General features: G+C 35.8%; 1 protein-coding gene across 1 annotated transcript in view; it reads left to right on the top strand.

Moving 5' to 3' along the window:
- Positions 1–21883, top strand: part of VPS50 (VPS50 subunit of EARP/GARPII complex) — a 130851-nt gene that overhangs the window by 38705 nt on the left and 70263 nt on the right. Inside the window, exons 12-14 of the mRNA XM_046020863.1 lie at positions 463–603; positions 16195–16327; positions 19573–19661. Coding sequence (XP_045876819.1) covers positions 463–603; positions 16195–16327; positions 19573–19661 — 363 coding nt within the window. The remainder of the gene's footprint in view (positions 1–462; positions 604–16194; positions 16328–19572; positions 19662–21883) is intronic.

The raw sequence follows: 21883 nt of genomic DNA, 5'->3' as shown, positions 1-21883 counted from the left end.
TTGCTCCAGGCACCTTGATATGGGCCCTCATCTATCTTATCTTCTAGTAAGGGAAGCAAACATTAAAGAAATAAGTGGAAACAAGGGTGTTGGGTTGTAACAAGTCCCATAAAAAAATACATACAGTGTAAATGGATAGAGTCATGGAAGGTCCTAATTTATACAGGATAGTCAGGAAAGGGTTCTCTGAGAAGGTGACCATTGAGAAGCATCCTGAACAATGTAAGGGAATGCTGGCAGAGGGGATCCAAAGGTGTGATTATATATGACATGTCTAAAAAAGAGCAGGATGGATACCAATCACAAATACAAAGCAACAGAAAAGTGTTCATGATGAATAATAGTGATCTTTGTGTTATATCTATATCTGTAATCTATAAAGATTTTTTCCTGTTTTTCAGATCCTTTGAAATATGTTTATTTTAATAATATGAAATTATATATATTTTTTTCTTTCCACAGACAGCAATGGATCAACTTCACATGCACTTCACTCAAGCCATTCATAATACTGTGTTTCAAGTTGTTCTTGGTTACGTGGAACTATGTTCAGGAAACACAGATACAAAATTCCAAAAGCTGCAATATAAGGATCTCTGTACCGTATGTAGTAATTTAATTCTGATCATATTGCCTCTCTTTTAGTTTTAAATTCATATTCCATTTTTCATAGCATCTATTATTTGAAGATGCTACTGAAATAAAAAGAAATATGTTTGCCAAAATCTTTTTTTCCTCCCATATTGTTCTTTTTCTCATAATGGACGATTCAGTCACACAAGTGATGAGATGGTACAGATTGATGGAGTGCAGTTGCTTCTAAATGGACTCTACCCTGTCATAGCTTCTTTTATCCTTTTCTTTCAGGCTCTTAATTCTCTACTGTGATTGCATCTAAGGAACTTCTAAGCAATCATCTTAGCTGGTTTCCTGTATACACTTTCCATCAGTCTTTCCATGTGTATAAATGCTTTTCTGTCAGGATCTGTAACCAATTTCTTTTCATTCTTAAAGAAACAGAGGTCTGTAGGTAATATAACCACAGGTGAGAAGTGAACTGAGTTGGGCTGTGTTCTAGAATTGGTCCTGCTGATGGATTGATGTAGGGTGTGAGGAAAAGAGAATGATGAACAACTGGGAGAACAGTGAGTGGTGTCCTTTGTGTTTACAAAGAAGACTGATTTGTATTGGAGGGTCGTGAATTCTGTTTGATAACTATTAATGTTCAAGGGGAATTGTTGTGGAAGCAGTTGGATAAAAGAACTTAGGGAGATGAGAACTGAAGTGATAGAGTCATCAGAATCTAATTGTACTTAAAGCCATGATACTTGATAAGAAGATCAGGGAAAGGAATGTAAATAAAGGAGCGGTGCATGGGGCCCTTGGGCCTTGTGACATTCAGGGATTAGGTAAGGAGGAGAGACTAGGGAAGGGTCAGAGAAAGAAAGCAGCTAGTTGGGGAGGGTGGAACTAGGAGATGGTGGAACAGCCTACATAAGGAAGTATTTCAAGAAGAATTGACTGTAAACCTGTGTCACTTGCTTCTGAGAGTCTGCGTATGGTGATGATTACAGAATTGATCACTTGATTTGACAATGTGGTGGTCATTGTTGACCTTGGTCTCTTTAATTCTAGTTCAAGAATGTTTTGTGTCTCTTACTGGAGGCATTCTTGAATGATTTGTAACATCAACTCAGAAAATAGTTCTAGAAAGTAGATACCTGTTTTCTACTGTAATTATGTCCAAGAATTAGTATAAAATTAAGCTACTCTTCATTCTTTAGTGAGTTTGTCAAAAGTGTTGGTTATATGTTCATTGGGATCTAGAGAATCTAGGATCTTACTTGAGTTACAGTAAATATTCCAGGAGGATGTGATTATATATGATAGATGAAGGATTAAGTTAATAATGGCAGTGGATGGTTGTTAATATAGCTAAAAAATGTCTTTTTAAAATCATTTCATATATCACAAGGACTCTTTCACAAATTTAATGATTATTAACTTAAAGTGGGATATAGTTTTATAATTCTGTTTTTGAATATCCAGTTTTAAGTCTAGCCATCATTTGTTAAATTTCAATGATTTTGAAATGTGTTATTCTTCTTATTGATATATGTACATACCTTATTTATATCAACCTAAGAAATTAGGTTGATAGTGTATATTTTAAATTAAATATACAAGCAGTCAATTTCATTTTTTTATTCAATTAGTGTTGCTGTCATGAAGAGATGATTTTATTAAATGGTAAAGCAAGGGTCGCCTGAGTGGCTCAGTCAGTTAGGCAGCTGCCTTCTGCTCAGATAATGATCCTGGGGTCCTGGGATCAAGCTCCGCATCAGGCTCGCTACTTAGCGGGAAACCTGCTTCTCCCTCTCCCACTCCCCCACTTGTGTTCCCTCACTCTTTCTCTCTCTCTCTCTCTCTCACTCTGTGTCAAATAAATACATAAAATCTTTAAAAAAATAAAAATTAAAAGAGTAAAGCAGTTTATTACAAGTTAGTGATTTCTCTGTTAAGCAGAAAATGACCTATAATAATTGAAACAAACATTTTAAACAAATGGCTTTTGTCTTTCAATCTTCTTTGGTTAAATCTGGTGTGTGTTTGTGTATGTGGATAATGTACTTTGTTACCATTAAACTTTTATGTATTTTTCAAAGTCAAAGACATATTCATGCTCCTGTTTCTTGAGAAAGTCCTCTATATATTTATGTAATACAGAGCTGAAAGTTGTACTTACAAATGTTTATGAACAAAAATTTGTGCTTAAAGTGTTTACCACAGGTTTTTTTTTTATTTCTTTCACTGTTTTTCTTAAAGCTGATTACTGAAGTAGCTGTATATATATTTAAATGATCAGATAACAAAGGGTGTATCTTTATTGATTTTATTTTGAGTTAATGCTTGTTAAAATGACTCCAAGAAACATCTGGTATTTCTTTATAAAGTTACCCATCTATGTGTGATAGTAGTGAACTATATATAATTAAATTAAGGAAACAAGTGATTTATTGGTATACTAGAGCTGAGTCATAGAACCCCCTGCCCCAGAATAGCCAGAACATATGTTATTTTTCATCGAATGTACTTGTACACTTCCAGTTTATATTCAAGGTGTGCTAAAACATTCGTTGATGGAGTTTTGAAGGGGTGAGATTGGTAGCAAATGTTGACGATGACTTCGTGGAGGAATTTCTTTTGAGGAAAAGATTTAACAGAATTAGGTATGGTGGGCTCTTTATGTTGAGAGAACAGACTTAGGAGAGCTGAATAGTGAGGTGAAGAATATGATGCATTTTAAGGTGGCCCGTTTTCTCTGCATAATTCTCAATAAAATTAAAGACGTTCAGAAATTACCCTAGTCTTAGAAGTATTTAAGTCAGTGCTGCCACAGGCAGACAGGGATGTGGATATCTCTTTGAAACCTAAGTTAAGTTTTAATTTGTTTTATAATATTGAATTCTCTTTGAGATGTTTAAGCCAGGGAAGATTTGGAAGAAATTATTTCTCATCAGATTTGTTTATTTATTAGTTAATTTGTTGAAAAGATGTAACCTTTTAGTAACTGAGTTCTATAAATGAAGATGATTAGCTCAGGAGAGGAAAATGGAAGCAACCCTTAGAAAGTTAATAAATAAACTGATGAAAGGAAATTAAATATGTTTTCCTGGTGAGAACACATATAAAGGATCTGGAATGGCACAGCTCAGGTGAGGGAGATAGTTGTGAAGGAGCCTTGTATGTATGTATGTATGTATGTATGTATGTATGTAAAGTTCTTGATTTTTCAGTATGTGACAATTGGGAATCATTTCAGCCTGGTTAAAAGTAACTGAGAATACTTATGGAGGATCCGTTAATGGGAGAGTACATGTGGCAATGGAATGTCAGATAAGAAAGAAGCAAGAGCCCTTTAGGAGATGTGTATAAGGTGTTGACTGGTAGATTTTAGAAATGAGAAAAGAGTTTAGGCATTTGGGCAGTTGGTTTTCTCTATATAATAGCAATATTTTGAAGGAAGTCCTTAATCATAGGTAGAGCTTAAATTTAACATTAAAAAAAAAATGAAATACATGAAAGAGTATACTCATCAGAGCTGAGAGAGGGATGGAGTTCCTGTAAATGGGAACAATCGTGTTTCCTTTAAATGGAAAGAGATTGGAAATGAAGCGATCTAATCATCTGCTTGCCCTTGTTCGTAGTATTATTTTAAACCACTCATACCCATCTGTTACTAAATGGACTAGAATGAAATTGAACTAAAGTTTTTTGATATCCCTTTACAAAGAAATCTGGGGCAAAATTAGCGTTCTGTTTCTCTTTAGTAAATCGAGAACGTCAGAGTTCTTAAGGACAACAGCATCCTATCCCATTAGGAGATTTCTGCCATTTGTGTCCTGTTAGCTATTGCTCTCAGTTTAAATGCTTATTTGGCTTTGAGCTTTTGGAAATTGTTTTGTAATTGAATGTAATTACTTTTTTTTCTTTACTAAACAATGTTTTCTGAATGATTTAATTAGAAGCACAGTTTTTCTTTTTATAGTTTTTCAGTCTGGTTTTCCTGCTTTTCTTGAATGTATTGGTGTATAGTTGTTAGATCAGTAATTTAGGCTTCTTTAAAAATGTGTACAAATTTTTTGAAGCTCAAGTAAATGATAATTAGGAAAATTTTCAAATGAGAATTAAAACTCATTCATTTCTGGAAAGGGCCAATGTAAAGGGGCTTAGTGGTGATTTTATTTACTTTAAAAAAGTAAGCCTTTTTCATGATTGTATTTACACCACTGTCCCCCTCCCTACATATTGATATCAGACTATGGAGAGATTTACAGACACCAAGTGGATGCTCTTTATTTAGTGACCTTGTAGAGGAACTTTTTGTAGGTTATTTAAAAGTTTATGAAATATGCATCAATTAAAAAAAATTTTTTTTACTATCTTTGGCAGGCTGTTGGATTTCCCGGGGAAGCTTATATTAAGGTGTTAATTAGAATGTTATTGATTAATTTTATGATAATAGAGCTAGCTAAAGCTGGCTGAAATTTTCCCAACCATTTTTCAGTTTTTCATTTCCAAATGAGCTTAATGAGTTTTGAGTTCTGTTTTTGAAATTAACTTGATAACATAGTAGTAACTTTGGTGAAAAGTGGAGGGTTCTTTTTAGAAAAAAGCTTTTTTTTAAAAAAGATTTTATTTATTCATTTGACAAGGAGAGAGAGAGAGAGAGGGAACACAAGCAGGGGGAATGGGAGAGGGAGAAGCAGGCTTCCCACTGAACAGGGAGCCCGATTCAGGCTAGATTCCACCTGGGATCATGACCTGAGCAGAAGACAGCCGCTTAACTGACTGAGCCACCCAGATGCCCTGAAAAAACTTCTTGATATCATTTCAGTATGTGTTTTTTCAGAGTCTGGCACATGGGAAGTGTTTAGTAAATGTTTCTTGCGTAAATTGGATTGCCCTTTTTGTCTCTAATTGGTGTGGTGTTGACACAGTTTAAATTTAAGTATGAGGGAAAGAAAACCAACATCGTACCCTTTTTGTGTTCTGTGTCCTTCTTTTTGAGAAGATTTTATTTAAGAGAGAGCGCAAGTGAAGCGGGGTGGGGGGGCGGTAGGGAGGCTGTGGAATGGAGGTGCAGAGGGAGAGACTCTCAAGCAGACTCTGTGCCAAACATGGAGCCTGACCTGGGGCTCGATCTTACAACCCTGAGATCATACCTTGAGCCGAAATAAAGACTTGGACACTCAACTGTCTGAGCCACCCAGGCACCCCTATGCCATGTACTTTTACAGGTGCTTTATGTGCATACATCACAGAAAGACAAACTGAATGCTGGCCTAACATAAAAATTTTCTTATAAGTTAATATTTCTTGATGCTGAATTCAATGTCAGTTTTTTTGAGGGCTACTAAATATGTTTAGTAAGATTTCTGTTAAAGTTTATTTTGATGTTCATATAGAAACCTAAAGACAAATTCCTCTTTTTGGTCAAAAGCATGTTTCTATTCCTAAATTCTCAGAGCTTTTTCTGTTATGAAGAATATACTGTCTCTCATCAAACAATCATATTTTTGCTTCTCTATAGAATTAACTGCCTCTTTATCCTTTTGCTGACTGTTTTCTGACTTAAACTAGTCTGGTATTTGTATGTTCTTATATTATTTGGAGTCTTTATAGAGTTAGAATGTGGATTATATAAAGTAGTTGCACAAATTAAGCAGTCATTAATTAACATGTTTACTCTTAAAAATATACATATTTGAAATCATACAAGTAAAACACTAATTATAGAAAAATATACATAAGCAAAAAGAAAATAAAAATTAGTATTTATACATGCAAAGCTGGTTCTTTTAATGTGTATGTAAGCAAATAGCTTTTAAAAGTAGGATTATGCTGTCCACACAGTTTTATAACATTTTTTCCACTTTCTGTGTTATAAATAATTTTTCATTTCAGTAAATATGCTACCCACATAACTTTTAATAGTTTTATAGTATTTCAGTATAAGATCCCGTGGATTAATTAATCAGTTTCCTATTCTTAGATACTTATTTTATTTCTAGCTTTTGTCATTATGAACAACACTGTAGTAAATATTCTTAAAGCTAAGTCTTTGCACACATCTTTATTTAGGATACGTGATGAGAAGTAAAATTGCATTGTCAAAGACTTTGCATTTATAGGGCTTTTGGTTCATTTTTCCAAAATTGCCCTCTAGAAAGTGTGTTTTAATTTATACTCCCCATCAGTGATGTCTGCTTTTATCCCTTTCCCTGTACACATGAATGCTGATTATTTTGTATTTATTAGCTTAATTGTCAGATCCAGAAGGTAGCATATCAAGAATAATTTATATTGTTTCTCACTCAGGCATATTTAGGATGTGAAGGAAATTAAATTGGAACATTTATTTGATTGTTGGGTTAATTTGGTTGATTTGTTGGATAGGTGAGTAGACCTTTTCTCTTATTGGAAGTTACAAATTTGAACATTTGTTCAATGAGAGAAGTCTTTTCAGTTAGAAGAGTAATACTATACATTTACTTGAGTTGCTTCCTTAGGTCAGTTTTAGAATACTCCAAACAATAAAGCTGTCAGATTTATTATCACATATTTGTACCACCACCACTCATGTATTTTCATATATAGGAATATATATTGATTTCTGTATATTTAAGATTAAAAAAACCTAGGTTTTGGTAATATTTTAAAATTCAAAACTTTATGATTGAAAGATAGGTAAGGAACAATTCTTGTCAAGAGCCGTGAAGGGTCTGAAATTTATCCTACTTACAAACTGACAAGCTCGCCCCTTACCCCTTCATGGATGCTGGCATAGGACACAAGACTCCATTTTCTTAATACTCTGACTTGCTAAGCATAAACCAGTTCCCTTATCATCACTCAGCATTTGTTAATCAAGTAATCGGTTCGGCTCAACAAGGATAGATAAGGTTTACAGAATTTACAACCCAGTAAGGTGTCACGTTAATTATGATTGGAGGTAGGATAAGAAAAGTTCAAGCAACATAAAGTGTTATTGGGGTCAACACAGTTCTTTAAGGGATCTAAGGAAGGCAAAATTGTATCTTACTGTCAAGAGGAGCCTGCAAGTTCTGAAGGTCTTGGATTTCAACAGGCGCAGTGTGTGTGGCTGGGTCCTGGGGGTTGTTAGGAAATAACCTGAGCAATGACACAAGAGGAGGAGAGCATGGGCAGGTGAAAGGAACTATAGTTTGTCTGGCGTGGTTTAACTGGATTTTCAGTGTGCAGATTTGGTTGTTTTCAGTGTTCTCTGGGATTCAGTGCCTCTGGAGTGCATGCTTCGGGCTGTAGTTATCTGGGTAGCCAGTCTTCCCTCTTTGGTTGGAAATGGAAGGGTTTCCTGGTCACTTGAAACTGGCTAAGGTGTGGCAAGGTGCCTGGGCTGCCCATGTCTAAGAACCTGTCAGTGTAATGTAGATTGCTGGGCTGTGTGTGTGTGCGTGTTGTAGGGGAGGGTTGGGAGTAAATGTTAAAGAACCAACCTTTTTTTAGAGCATGACATGCACTGCCAGCAGAAACAAAAAAGAACTTACTGGTAGAAAGCCATTCTTGAGATCTGTCAAGAAACCCTATATCTATATCTTTATCTATATCTTTATCTATATCTATATCTATATCTATATCTATATCTATATCTATGTTTTATTTGTTTACTTGAGAGAGAGAGGGAGAGGGGGAAAGAGAGATAGAGATAGAGATACAGAGAAAGAAAGAGAGAGAGAGAGGGAGGAAGGATGAGCAGGGCAGAGTGAGAGGGAGAAGCAGGCTCCCCACTGAGCAGAGTGCGGACCTGAGGCCTGACATGAGGCTTGATCCCAGGACCCTCTGATCATGACCTGAGCCAAAGGCAGATGCTTAACTGAGCCACCCAGGCATCCCAAGAAACCCTATTTTTAATTTGATGGTTTTTTACATTTAAATACTGCTCCCCTTTTGGTGATAATCTCAGTTTAGGGGTTCACAGCATGTTTTCAGTTGTAATTTGGAAAGGTAAATGATGTATTCTTATTATACCTGCTTTGCTTGTTTTATAGTATTAATTTGTCTATTTGATTCAGGCCATTTAACAGCAATTCGGAAAACTTAAGAATGGTTTAAAGGAGGGGCGCCTGGGTGGCTCAGTGGATTAAGCTGCTGCCTTTGGCTCAGGTCATGATCTCAGGGTCCTGGGATCGAGCCCCACATCGGGCTCTCTGCTCCGCAGGGAGCCTGCTTCCTCCTCTCTCTCTGCCTGCCTCTCTGCCTACTTGTGATCTCTCTCTCTGTCAAATAAATAAATAAAATCTTTAAAAAAAAAAAAAAAAGAATGGTTTAAAGGAGACCCTTCTGTTTCACAATTTAGCACTTCCCAAGGAATTTTGCTACTTAGTTCCAAGGTGATAGCTACTTACTTACTTACTTAGTTCCAGTGGTTTAAAGGAGACCCTTCTCTTTCACAGTTTAGCACTTCACAAGCAGTTTCACAAAGTGCTAATCACTTAGTTCCAAGTTAGCATCATTTATATCATTACAGATAAATATGATTTCGTGGGTATATGTAATTTTAGTATTAATGATAAAATGCCTGGGAAATGAGAGTGACCATTTTTTTTTTTTTAAACCATGAAATGTTTGTGTTTTTAAATCATGAATGAATCTAGTTTGGTACAAGGAAAGTTTTGCTATAGCTTATGTGTATTATTGTCTTTGGAGAGTCATAGTGTTTTTTAAAAATTTTATTTATTTTAAAATATTTTATTCACTTATTTGAGAGAGAGAGAAATAGTGATAGAGAGCATGAGTGGGGAGGAGAGGGAGAAGCAGGCTTCCTTCTGAGCAGGGAGCCTGATGTGGGGCTTGATCCCAGGACCGTGGGATCATGACCTGAGCCGAAGGCAGATGCTAACCAACTAAGCACCAAGCTGCCCTGAGTCCTAGTGTTTAAAGCTTCAGAGAGAATGTAGGTTATGTGCTTTATCCCTAGGGGTGTTTAGATAAATGAAACCATTTGATAGCATAATAACCAAGTAAGTCACAAAACTGGGTCCCAATCCCAAACGTGTGCTATCCACTCCACTATACTGTGCACATCTCCGGCTTCCAGTGGCTATAAGACACTGAAGCTGTTCATATTTTGTACAAGCTTGGCCCTTATTGAAGTAATTAGGGGTTGGAAAGATCTTGTAATTGCTTGGCCCAGATACTTATTTAGGTCCAGAGTTCAGCCTCCCTAGAGATGTTTTTAGCTCCTGGGCCTAGTGCCGTTTGGATCTGCAGCATATTTCCTGAAGCGTTTCCCAGACAAGCAGTAGTCTTCCCACCAGCTTCTGGTGCTAGAGCGCACAAAGCTAACAGCATTCATTTGAAGATACTGCTAACTCTTTGTTGTTTTTTGAAATCCATCTATCAGTGTGTGTATGAAGTTGGGGATGGGGGATGACAGTGCTGGGAGTTTTGGATCCCTGTGAGGATGCCAAGACATCTGTTCCCTTTATGTTTGTCAGGATGTGATTAGAGTGCTAAATCAAAGTGAAACAAGAACAAAAAATACCTTAAGGATATTCCTTATGAATTTTTATTTTGACGTTCTATTTTAAAAATCATCTAACTGAAATTTTTATAGGTATTTGGTAATAGAGGTTTCTGACGAGTGTATAAGCAAATTAATAAGTATTAACAAGCAACATCTGGCATCCTTCTTTTTTTCATACGTACCACTTACCTCTGTACTTAAGCAACTTTTAAAAGATGGTATATTTTTTCGTTGTGTGCTTCAGATTAGAAAAGTCTGCTCATATTTGTTTCACTATTTGTTTCACATTCTTTGAAAATGGCCTCTAGATTCCTTTTTTTTTTTTTAAAGACTTTATTTATTTATTTGACAGAGATCACAAGTAGGCAGAGAGGCAGGCAGAGAGAGATGAGGAAGCAGGCTCCCTGCTGAGCAGAGAGCCCAATGCGGGGCTCCATCCCAGGACCTTGAGATCATGACCTGAGCTGTAGGCAGAGGCTTTAACCCACTGAGCCACCCAGGTTCCCCTGGCCTCTAGATTCTTACTTATTGTTTATAATTAAGGCTGAGCTGTTGCTGGTTTTACTTAAGCTGATTTCATCCTTTTTATTTTGACCAGGTAGGTTGGTTGAGGTGGTTAAACAGCAGAAATGGAAGGTGCAAAGTGTTATTCTTCGCCAACAGTGATGAAATAGGATATCATATCTGTGAAAGTGTTAAGATTTGATTAAGAAGCCTATTTTGATGTTTGAATAGTGAAGCATAGTGGAAATGCTGTTTTGGACTTTTTACATTATAACATCCAGATTTGTGAATATTGTCCAAATTCTGCTCCCTAGGATATTTGTTACCTTTTATAATCCTCAGAGTTACTAGACATGGATGTTATCTGTATAGAGGTTATATATTTAAAAAATTATATTACTTAAAATATTCTTTTCTGCATGTTTTTTGAGGCTCAGTGGGTTAAAGCCTCTGCCTTCGGCTCAGGTCATGATCCCAGGGTCCTGGGATCGAGCCCCACATCGGGCTCTCTGCTCTGCAGGGAGCCTGCTTCCTCCTCTCTCTCTGCCTACTTGTGATCTCTGTCTGTCAAATAAATAAAATCTTTAAAAAAAAAAGAATCTGCATGTTTTTTGAGATATTTCTAAAATACTATACTTTTTTTTTTCTTTTCCCACTCACCTCACAACTTTTGCTGAATAAATGGACACTACTAGCTTTTAGCTAAAGAATGGCAGTGGAGAATAGCTCTAGAGCACAGAAAAATATTTGATCATTAAATTTCTATTTCCTGGGGCGCCTGGGTGGCTCAGTGGATTAAGCCGCTGCCTTCGGCTCAGGTCATGATCTCAGGGTCCTGGGATCGAGCCCCACATCGGGCTCTCTGCTCCGCAGGGAGCCTGCTTCCTCCTCTCTCTCTGCCTGCCTCTCTGCCTACTTGTGATCTCTTTCTCTGTCAAATAAATAAAATAAAATCTTAAAAAAAAAAAAAAGAAAAGATTGTCTCTCTCCCTCTCCCTCTGTGCCCTGCTCATGCACATACTCTTTCTTTTAAAAAATAAATAAATAAATAAATTTCTATTTCCTGTATATTCTTAGTTTTAAAACAGAACTTAAAGACATGTTGTTTTAGTTCTTTGGGGGTGTCTCACTGTGAATATTTTCAAAATGGATCAGTTCAAGACTTTCATTGCTATTATTGATAAGTGGCACGAACATGGTACTGGGATTATAGCACGGCCCTCCCCTGCCTTAGTATTTCTGGTCTTATCCTAAATGAATCATCCCTAAATAGGGACTTGAACTGAGATGAAGTTTAGGTGTTTAGTAATTGGTGGGTTGATTAAACTAATGATGAGGTAGGCAGATCCACGAATCTCCTACACTGTTTTATGAAAAGTGAAACTTTGGTTCCCAGTGGTTTATTGTGTAAGAGCATGTGACCGCTAAGTTGCGGAACTAGTGCTGGCTGGACCCAGGGCTTCCAACTCTTTCTCTAGACTTCTGTCTATTATGCCTTGCTGGTGTGAAGAAGGATAGATATCTGAGGGGAAGTTTCATGGGCTGTTAATTCAGAAGCTCAAATTCTCTGCTTGTTCTTTTATTTTTTGATAACTTATGAATTATTGGCATACTTGCCTTTTTTTGGATTTCCTTTGTTACAGTTATGATTCACCCGTGTCCATGTGATAAGACTCTCTACTTGAGGTTTAGAGATGATTTTTATAAATTGATGAGAGAACTCTAGTTGTGAATGATTTTAGTAATAAGGTGTTAAAAGCATGAGAAGCATTTGTTGCTATGAGAGTTCATACCAGTTGGTTGCATGGTACAGAGGAAAGTGGTTTTTGGATTCCAGTTTTAAAATGAAATTACTCTTTTAACTTATTGCCAGCATGGTCTTCACATGCAGCAATTAGTACATCTGGGCTTAAATGTTTTGAAAACAGTATATATTTTTTTAATCTATTCCACCTTGTCCCCTTTCCTCAAACTGTGTATTGTGTATGTATTTAGTATAATGAATCTCTACATTTGTTTCTATCTTAGAATATAAATTTAGGCAAGAGTCATCTTGTTATCTGGTGCTCAGTACATCATAGCCTTATGTTTGTAGACATGAACATATTTTTGAAGATAATATAATTTGTATTCTTTTGGAAGACTTCTAGGCATGTGTAGTGGTGTAGCTAGATTTGTGAATAATTTACACTTGGATCCGTTTGGTGAGAAAAAGCTTGCTATAATTTCAATAATTTCAACTTTTTTTGGAAAAGAATTTACATATACATCTTTGTGTATCTCATCCAAACCCATTAAATTTGAGCAAATCATCAAGGGGTAACATAGGAAAGAATCTCCTTTCCTCGAATAAATAGGCAAATAATGTAGCTAGACAGTGGCTGAGTGGAAAGTAGAAGGTAGTAGTAGTTCTAAGATTCAATTTTCTGGTTTGTTAAACTGTGACAAGTATAATAAAAATTAATTGGTGAACTATAACACAGTTATTTGTATCGTCATAATTTTTCTTTGGGAAGAAATAAGATTAACACTGTCTTCCTTTTATCTACCCGAAAGAATGTTGGGATATAATTAGATTAAATTTATTTGCATAATATAAATATAAATTTATGTAAAGTTGATTTTATAAGGTGAAAAAAAATTGACTTACAAAAGAATACCTTTATTCTGGTGAATGATTGCTGAGTTGCAGCCCAGAACTTTTTTGTGATTTTTTTTTCTTTTCTTTGCCCTCTGCTTTTAGCTTTTTCCTGAACTAGTGCATCAGTATCACATTTTTATTATGTGTGTATGCTATAAAAGATACATAATGATGAGATAAAAATAAACTAAGGCGGGGGGACCAGGGGGAATCAAGACTGGTTCGTTGTAAAGGTGGTGATTAAAAAAATAAACATGAAATGTAAACAAAAAAATTACTCCAAAATTATGACATAAGTATGGGGAAATATTTTATATTAATCTCTGCAAGCCATGTGTACATCTGGATGGTCATTCTCATTCTTCTGTGGATACGTACCTATAGCCAATGTGGTATGTTTAGACAAGTGTCACTTCCTCTTAATGTTTTTTCCATTTCATCCCCAACCCCACCTGGTAAAGGTAACTAACTTCAGTGTTTTCTTGTTTATTTTCCCTCTGCTTATTTTTGTCATGATATCAGATATATGCATTAAATTTTTTCTATTTCTTATATATATATAATTTTAAATACATGTTATATATATAGTGTATATAACTTATATGTTATACATATAATTTAAAAATTTTCCCTTTTTCATATATGTATATCATGAAGGTAATTTTTAAAAAATTTTAATTCCATTAACATACAAGGTGGTATTCGTTTCAGGTGCACAATATTCAGCAATTCAATACTTAGTGCTCATTAAGATAAGTGTACTTTTATTTATTTATTTATTGAGAGCAGGAGGAGGGAGAGGGAGAGAGAATCTTAAGCAGGCTCGATCTCATGACCTGAGCCGAAACCAAGAGTCAGATGCTTAACTGACTGCGCCACCCAGGGGCCCTGAAGATGAATGTACTCTTAATCCCCTTACCTATTTCACTCATCTGCTCACCTGCCTCCCCTCTTGGGTGGAGGTAGAGAATATAATGCTAAGTGAAATATGTCTGTCAGAGAAAAAAATTTATGTGGACTTTTAGAAAAGAATGGATGAACAAAGGGAAAAAAAAAAGAGACAAACCCTAAGACAGAACCTTAACTATAGAGAACAAAAAGATAGTTACCAGGAGAAATTTTTTTTTTTTAATTTAAATAAGCATGTATCAGCTTATTATTTTTCATAGTTGTATAGTACTTTTTTGGTGTATGAACAGTAGTTTATTCAGCCAATCTCCTGGTTGGACATTATTTATTTATTTTTTAAAGATTTTATTTATTTATTTGATAGAGATCATAAGTAGGCAGAGAGGCAGGCAGAGAGAGAGAGAGAGGAGGAAGCAGGCTCCCTGCTGAGCAGAGAGCCCAATGCCGGGCTCGATCCCAGGACCTTGAGATCATGACCTGAGCTGAAGGCAGAGGCTTTAACCCACTGGGCCACCCAGGCACCCCTGGTTGGACATTTAGATAGATTCCAGTATTTTGCATTTACAAATAATCCTTCACAATGAATAACCTTGTGCATATATATTTTTGCTTTGTTTCAGATGTATCTTCAGGGTAGATTCTTAGAAGTAAGATTGCTGGGTCAAAGGGAACATACAGATGTAGTTTTGTGAAACAATGCCAAATTCCCTTCCATAGGATTATATCATTTTTCATTCCCACCAGCAATGTATGACACTGGGTACTTTTTCACAGCTTTGAGAACAGAATATATAGAGTGTCAAAGATAAACAAAGCCAAATACTAAATCAAAGTTTTATGGACAGATTTTTAACCCCTAATATACTGTCAAAATAGGGCAAAGAATCCACTGTGAACCAGGCTCAACTTCCATTTGTACAGAGGTGACTGGGCGTTTTAAAGGGAGAGGGATGAGGTGACGCTCAGAGTCAGGGAATGAAAAATTACAGAAAACAGGAAGTGGGGGTTAGTCCCTGTGAAGCCCATCTTATTACACTTTTCTTCAGTCTAATTGCATTGGCTAGTACTTTCAGAACATTGTTAAATAGTGGTGGGGATAGTGAACATCCTTGTCTTGTTCCTGACCTGACCATAGTAGGTATACTGTAGTTTCCTTATCTTAAAGAAATATCCATCCATTTTAGTTTTTTTATGAGTTGTTATGAGGAACAGCTGTCGAATTTTGTCAGAAGGTTGATTCCAGTATCTATTAGGATAATCATTTGGGTTTTTTTGTTAGACTGTTAATATGGTGAGTTATATTAATAGATTTGTTGGATTGAACCATCCTGCCATTCTTGGCATAAATCCAACTCAGGTAGTCTGGCTCCAGAGCTTAACAAATCCTTTATTTTACTACTTCCTAGTTGAGTTTCAGAAATTTGACATGTTTGCACAAAAGTGAACTGAGCCATACAAGTTTGTGTTTTTATTAATTGCTTGATGAATGTTTTAATATGCACGGAGCTTAAAGGAGGGCAAGGTCATTATGGAGAGAAAAAATGTTTTGAAAGAGAGAGGACCACTACCAACATGTGCTCATTTGCTGTGTAGCTTATTTCTACTAGCTGTTGACTTTAGAGGGCTTAATATATATCCATCTTACTAGCCTTTCAGTGTTTTATCGGCATGATTGGTTGTGATAGTTTGATTACAAAAGGAAGAAATGCTATGAAATCTCAAATGATGAACCAAATGCTCCATTATGACAGAAAGAGCAAAATGGAATGGAGGCATCACTCTCCCTACAGGAAAAAAAAGGGCAGAGTAACAAGCTAGTAGTTTATACAAAGGATAGAGGGTAAAAAAATCTACTCATTTTCATTAGGGAGATTTGAGACTACATATTGTTTCATGGCCATGTTATGTAGAACATTATTTCTAAATGTTACAGAATATCTATAATATCCATGTGATTTCGAGAATTTAGGGATTGTCAAAGGTACTTAATTTACATAAATGACATAATGGATTGATTTCCTTTTTGCAAGTTGTGATAATTTTTAAAGGTGACTTTTCTCATTTTCCTCAGCATGTTACACCAGACAGCTATATTCCATGCCTTGCTGACCTGTGCAAAGCACTGTGGGAAGTTATGCTCAGCTATTACAGAACTATGGAATGGCATGAAAAGCATGACAGTGAGGATACTACTTCTGCTTCTGGTAGGAAGTTATTTTATTTTAAAAACAACTATAAATATGCCATATTTCTGGAATAAGGAGAAAAAAAAAGGGATGGCCATTTCAGGAACTTTAGTGACCCATAGGTTAAATATTCACTGAAGAAAGTCATTCAGCTTCTATAAAAGCTCCATTACCTTCAGGGATTAACTGGCCCAAAGGTCTTCTTACGTGATAGATACTACCAGTTTTCATGAATATGTGATGATGGCTTTAGGACTAAATTCTTAACAAAGGGCTTTTAAGAAAATTAATTGCAAACTAAGTAACATACTGGTCTGTCCAATTTGCTGTAAAATTAATGCTAATGTTTAATATAAAGTCTGTTTGCTAATTTTCAAGTTGTACAGATAAATCTAGATTCTGAGAATTAATAATTATACTTTTCTGGGGTGCCTGGATAGCTCAGTCAGTTAAGTGTCTGCCTTTGGCTCAGGGCATGATTCCAGGGTCCTGGGATCGAGCTCCATGTTGGACTTCCAGCTCAGCAGGGAGCCTGCTTCTCTATCTGCCCCTTCCCTCCCCTTCATGTTCTTTCTCTCTCAAATAAATAAATAAAATCTTAAAAAATTTTTTGTTTTTAAATTATACTTTTCTTCCTACGAAAATATAGCAGGACTTAAAATTTCATAAAAACAAGATTTTAAAATAGTAATCTTGGAATGGAAAATACAACTTTAAATGATTATGGTATAATCAGCTACATAAAGAACAAATCTGAGCAATAATATTAACTAGACATATTTAAATTACTTCATTTGTATAGTTATGTATCTTAAGTGGTTATCCTTGAACAATAGATTAAGTATTCAAAATATGTTAAAAAGTGAAAAATGTTTTTTATCAGCATTCTGTTTAATATGGGAAAAATAAATTACACTGCACAGGTTTTTTGTGTTGCATGCAATTTAATGTAGCTAGTCAATCAAATTAGTAACTTGTAATTTCTGAGGTGCTTGATTTCTGTGTTTGGGTGGGTGGAAGAACACAATTCGTATTGTAGGATTCTGGTAGTATAGAAGATGTAAGTTTAATATTTGTCTTGACTCATAAGAAGCTTATAAATATTGATAGTAGATATAGATAGCAAGAAATAGCAAAAAAAATAGCAAGAGGAAAATTCTATAGAAGGATGTTCATCCTTTTAGAAACACTGCTGGGGGAATGTAGAGAAGAAGAAAGAGGAGAAAGCAGAGAAAAGGAGTGGGCCCTGAGCCAGGTTTCTAGGCCAGACTGTTTTTACCCAACTCTTGTACTCTCATCCCTCTACCACCTCCGTGAGCGATCAAGAGACACCTGGCTTCAGATTTTGACTCCCATTTTCCAAAGATGAGAATGTGAAGGTTATCTTCTCCAGGCCTCTGCTTCCTTCTTAAAGTGGAACGTTAAAAAATCAAAACAAACAAACAGTTCCGTAGGGTGGTGTAACGCATCTACCTGTAAGTTTGCTGTCAAGTTTAGGGGTAATGTTAAGTGCTTACACTGGTTTCTGTTGATACCAAAGGAAATGGGTCAAGAGATAATGATGATGATGATGATGAAATGTCCTCAGGCCTTTTTTTTTTTTTTTTTTAATCTTAGGTTACTTAGGGAATTGCTGGGCTTCCTGGGACTCCAGACCTTCACAAGTTTATCCTGTTTTGGCAACCTTTATTTTTTTCTAGGTGTGGAAACTGTTAAGACATTGCAACACCTCTTTTCCCTTTCCTAGTACATTATTTAAGGAGAAACCTAAGAGAAAGTTTGGAACAAAATTAATATACACCTTAGATATAAGAGTTTAGGGGATGATACGTATTCATCATCATGAAGTTTGCTTTTTTGCTGCAGGCTCATAGTTTGCAGGAATTGTTTTGTATATGTATGTATTTTTCGTTGGGGTGTACAGTCAAACTTAAAATACTGTTTGAGCCCGATATACTTAGTTCTCTTCACCAGAATTCTTTGACCTGATTCTGGGTATCTTAAGAATATTCAGGATTCTGATTAGCTTAACATCTGACAATATATTGAACTCAAAAAAATCATTTGTTCACTTGAAATTGTTCCTTTCATAGTCACATTAGGGAATACAATTGTAGGAGTCAGTAATTTGAACTTTTTCTTCAGACAACTTCATGAAGGTGATAGGGTCTCAAGTTGTCTTCTGTTGTAGTTCAGTAGTGATACTACTGGTATCCTAACACTCTACCATTCTAAAAGAAAACTCTAAAGCTGTCATCCAGGTGCACTGCCCTGAGCTGCTGGGTCCCTGATAGCCAGACATTACAGATAATAAGGCTTAAGCTGTAGAAGCGGTCAGAGATACACTAGGCATGAATATGGGGTCTGGCCTATGCAGGGGCCTTTTGCTGGTTACCAGTGCTCACCCTGCTAGCCTAAGATGAAATAATATCCTCAGTTGTTCTACACAGTTTATTCACAAAAAGGCATAATCTTTTATTTTTTTTTTAAGGATTTTATTTATTTATTTGACAGAAAGAGATCACAAGTAGGCAGAGAGGCAGGCAGAGAGAAAGGGGGAACCAGGCTCCCCGCTGAGCAGAGAGCCCAATGCGGGGCTCGATCCCAGGATCCTGGGATCATGACCTAAGCCGAAGGCAGAGGCTTTAACCCACTGAGTCACCCAGGCGCCCCAAAAGGCATAATCTTTTTAATATAAATGTATATACATGTATTTTCAGTTGCTTTTAGGGCGAAATTTGTTTTCAAGCAGGTCATGGCTCTCTCCTGTTGAATTGGACATTGTTAGATTTTTTGTCTGGAATGGATAAGACTATTCTGGATCATGAAAAGTATAAAGCATGTGCATCATTACCTTACTGCATGAGCAGTTCTGCAGTCTATACTCTTGTAAACATGCATATTAACTGATAGTTAGGTTAATGGGTCCAGTAATGCCCCAGCAGTAGGCAGTATAGAAGTCACTGGGAACCCTGTCTCTGGGATCACACTATCCAACTTGGAATCCCAGCTCCAATTGCATATGTACTGAGTGGTCTTAGGTGTAAAATACTTACCATTTCATGGTCTAAGTTTGTATATCTTATCAAATGCTTTTAATCCTAACACCTATTTTTGACATTGTTTTGATTGTATAAATATTTAACATATTTTCTATATTTTACATAGGCTTACAATATAAGAGATAATGATTTCTTTCTCTTTTTTTTTGGAAAACAATGTTGTGAAGCAAATCTGAAATGTGTATCCTCTTTTATTTTCAGAAGGGAGTAATATGGGTACTGAAGAAACTAATTTTGATCGTGGCTACATAAAAAAGAAATTAGAACATGGACTTACACGAATATGGCAGGTTTGGGTTTTTTAAATTTTTTTTTTTTACAAAAGCAATAGAAAGTTTCATGTCTAAGCTGTTTTAGAAATTCAGTGTTTGCATTTTCTGTACTTATTTGCATTCCTATAAAGTTAATTCTGTGTTAGTTTTTCTTTGGATTAAATCTGTCCTTTAATTTCTTTAATTTAGCTCACAGTTGTATTTGACTGTAAATCTTTTAATTTGAAAATCACCATTGAAATATGCATATATTTCTTTAATACATTTTTGCTCTTAGTGTCCTAGCAAATGTATGCTTTCCTAAAGAAATTGCTTTCTTATTGAGATACTTTTTATTTCATTCATTTGTGTTTTCTTTCCTTTTATATTAATTTTAGGAAAAGGATAACCAAATAGGTAACATAATTGGGCTGAAATCTAGTATAGAGTGAAAAAAATTTTTCTCAGTCAATGACTTTTGTTCCTTGAGGGCATCTTACGTGTTTCTTGGCTGAATATACCTTCTTTAACTTTTCTTTTGCAGTTTAGTAGCATAGTTGTTGTTATCAGATAAATTTGTTAATTTGTTAAAATTTATTATTTCATAGATAAAAGTGTAATTTCTTTGAAGATAACTCTTTTTTGTTCTTTATGGACTGCTCTTTTGGATCATATGATAACTATTTTTAATTTTTTGAGGAACCTCAATCCTGCTTTCCACAGTGGCTGCACCGATTTACATTTCCACCAACAGTGCACAGAGTTCCTTTTTTTTTTTTCTTTTCTTTTTTTTTCCATTTTATTTATTTTTTTCAGCATAACAGTATTCATTGTTTTTGCACAACACCCAGTGCTCCATGCAAAACGTGCCCTCCCTATTACCCACCACCTGTTCCCCCAACCTCCCACCCCTGACCCTTCAAAACCCTCAGGTTGTTTTTCAGAGTCCATAGTCTCTTATGGTTCGCCTCCCCTCCCCAATGGAACTAGAGCGTATCATGCTTAGTGAAATAAGTCAATCGGAGAAAGACAACTATCATATGATCTCCCTGATATGAGGATATGGAGAAGCAACATGGGGGGTTAGGGGGATAGGAGAAGAATAAATGAAACAAGATGGGATTGGGAGGGAGACAAACCATAAATGACCCTTAATCTCACAAAACAAACTGGGGGTTGCTGGGGGGAGGTGGGATTGGGAGAGGGGGAGGGGGCTATGGACAGAGTTCCTTTTTTTCGCATCCTCAATACTTGTTATTTCTCGTCTTTTTGATTTTAGCCACTCTGACAGTTATAAAAGGATACCTTATTATGGTTTTGATTTGCATTTCCCTAATGATTAGTGACATTGAGCATCTTTTCATGCGTCTGTTGGCTAACTATATGTCTTCTTTGGAAAAATGTCTACTCAGATCCTCTGCCTATTTTAATTGGATTATTTGGGATTTTCAGTGTTGAGTTGTATAATTTCTTTATTTTGGGTATTAATCCCTTAAAAATTTTACATAAGCTTACAATATATGAGAATTAAAATGATTTTTTTTGAAACAAAAATGTTGTGAAGCAAATCTGAAAGTGTATCCTCTTTTATTTTCAGAAGAGAATAACATGTATTTGCAAATATCTTCTCCCATTCAGTAGATTGCCTTTCCATTTTGTTGATGGTTTCTTTCACCATGTAAAGTCTTTTATTTCGGTCTAGTCCCAATACCTTATTTTTGCTTTTGTTTCCCTTGTCTGAGGAGACCTATCTATAAAGATGTTAATAAGGCTCACGTCCAAGCGATTACTGCTTATTTTTCTTTTAGGAGTTTTATAATTTCAGGTCTCATAGTTAGGTCTTTAATACATTTTGAGGGTTTTTTTTTTCTTGTAAGGTGTTATTTATTTGTGAGAGAGAAGGCAAGCAAATGGAGGAAGAGGGACAAGTGGACTCTGTGCCAAGCACAGAGCCCAATGCCGGGCCTGATCTCAGAACCTGGAGATCATGTCCTGAGCTAAAATCAAGAGATGATTGCTTAACTGACTGAGCCACCAGCTGCCCCTATTTTGAGTTTGTTTTTGTGTGCGGTTTAAGAAGGTGGTCTGGTTTCATTCTTTTGCATGTAGCTGTCCAGTTTTCCCAGCATTATTTATTGAAGAGACTATCTTTTCTCCATTGTATATTCTTGCCTCCCTTATCATACCATACAAGTGTAGGTTTATATCTGGGCTCTCTATTTTATTCCATTGATCTACGTGTCTATTTTGCACCAGTACCA

Source organism: Meles meles, chromosome 10 (assembly GCF_922984935.1).
Source record: "Meles meles chromosome 10, mMelMel3.1 paternal haplotype, whole genome shotgun sequence".
In the NCBI taxonomy this organism is placed as follows: Eukaryota; Metazoa; Chordata; class Mammalia; order Carnivora; family Mustelidae; genus Meles; species Meles meles.
Note: the sequence above shows the minus strand (reverse complement) of the source record. Positions and strands in the feature narration are given on the sequence as shown.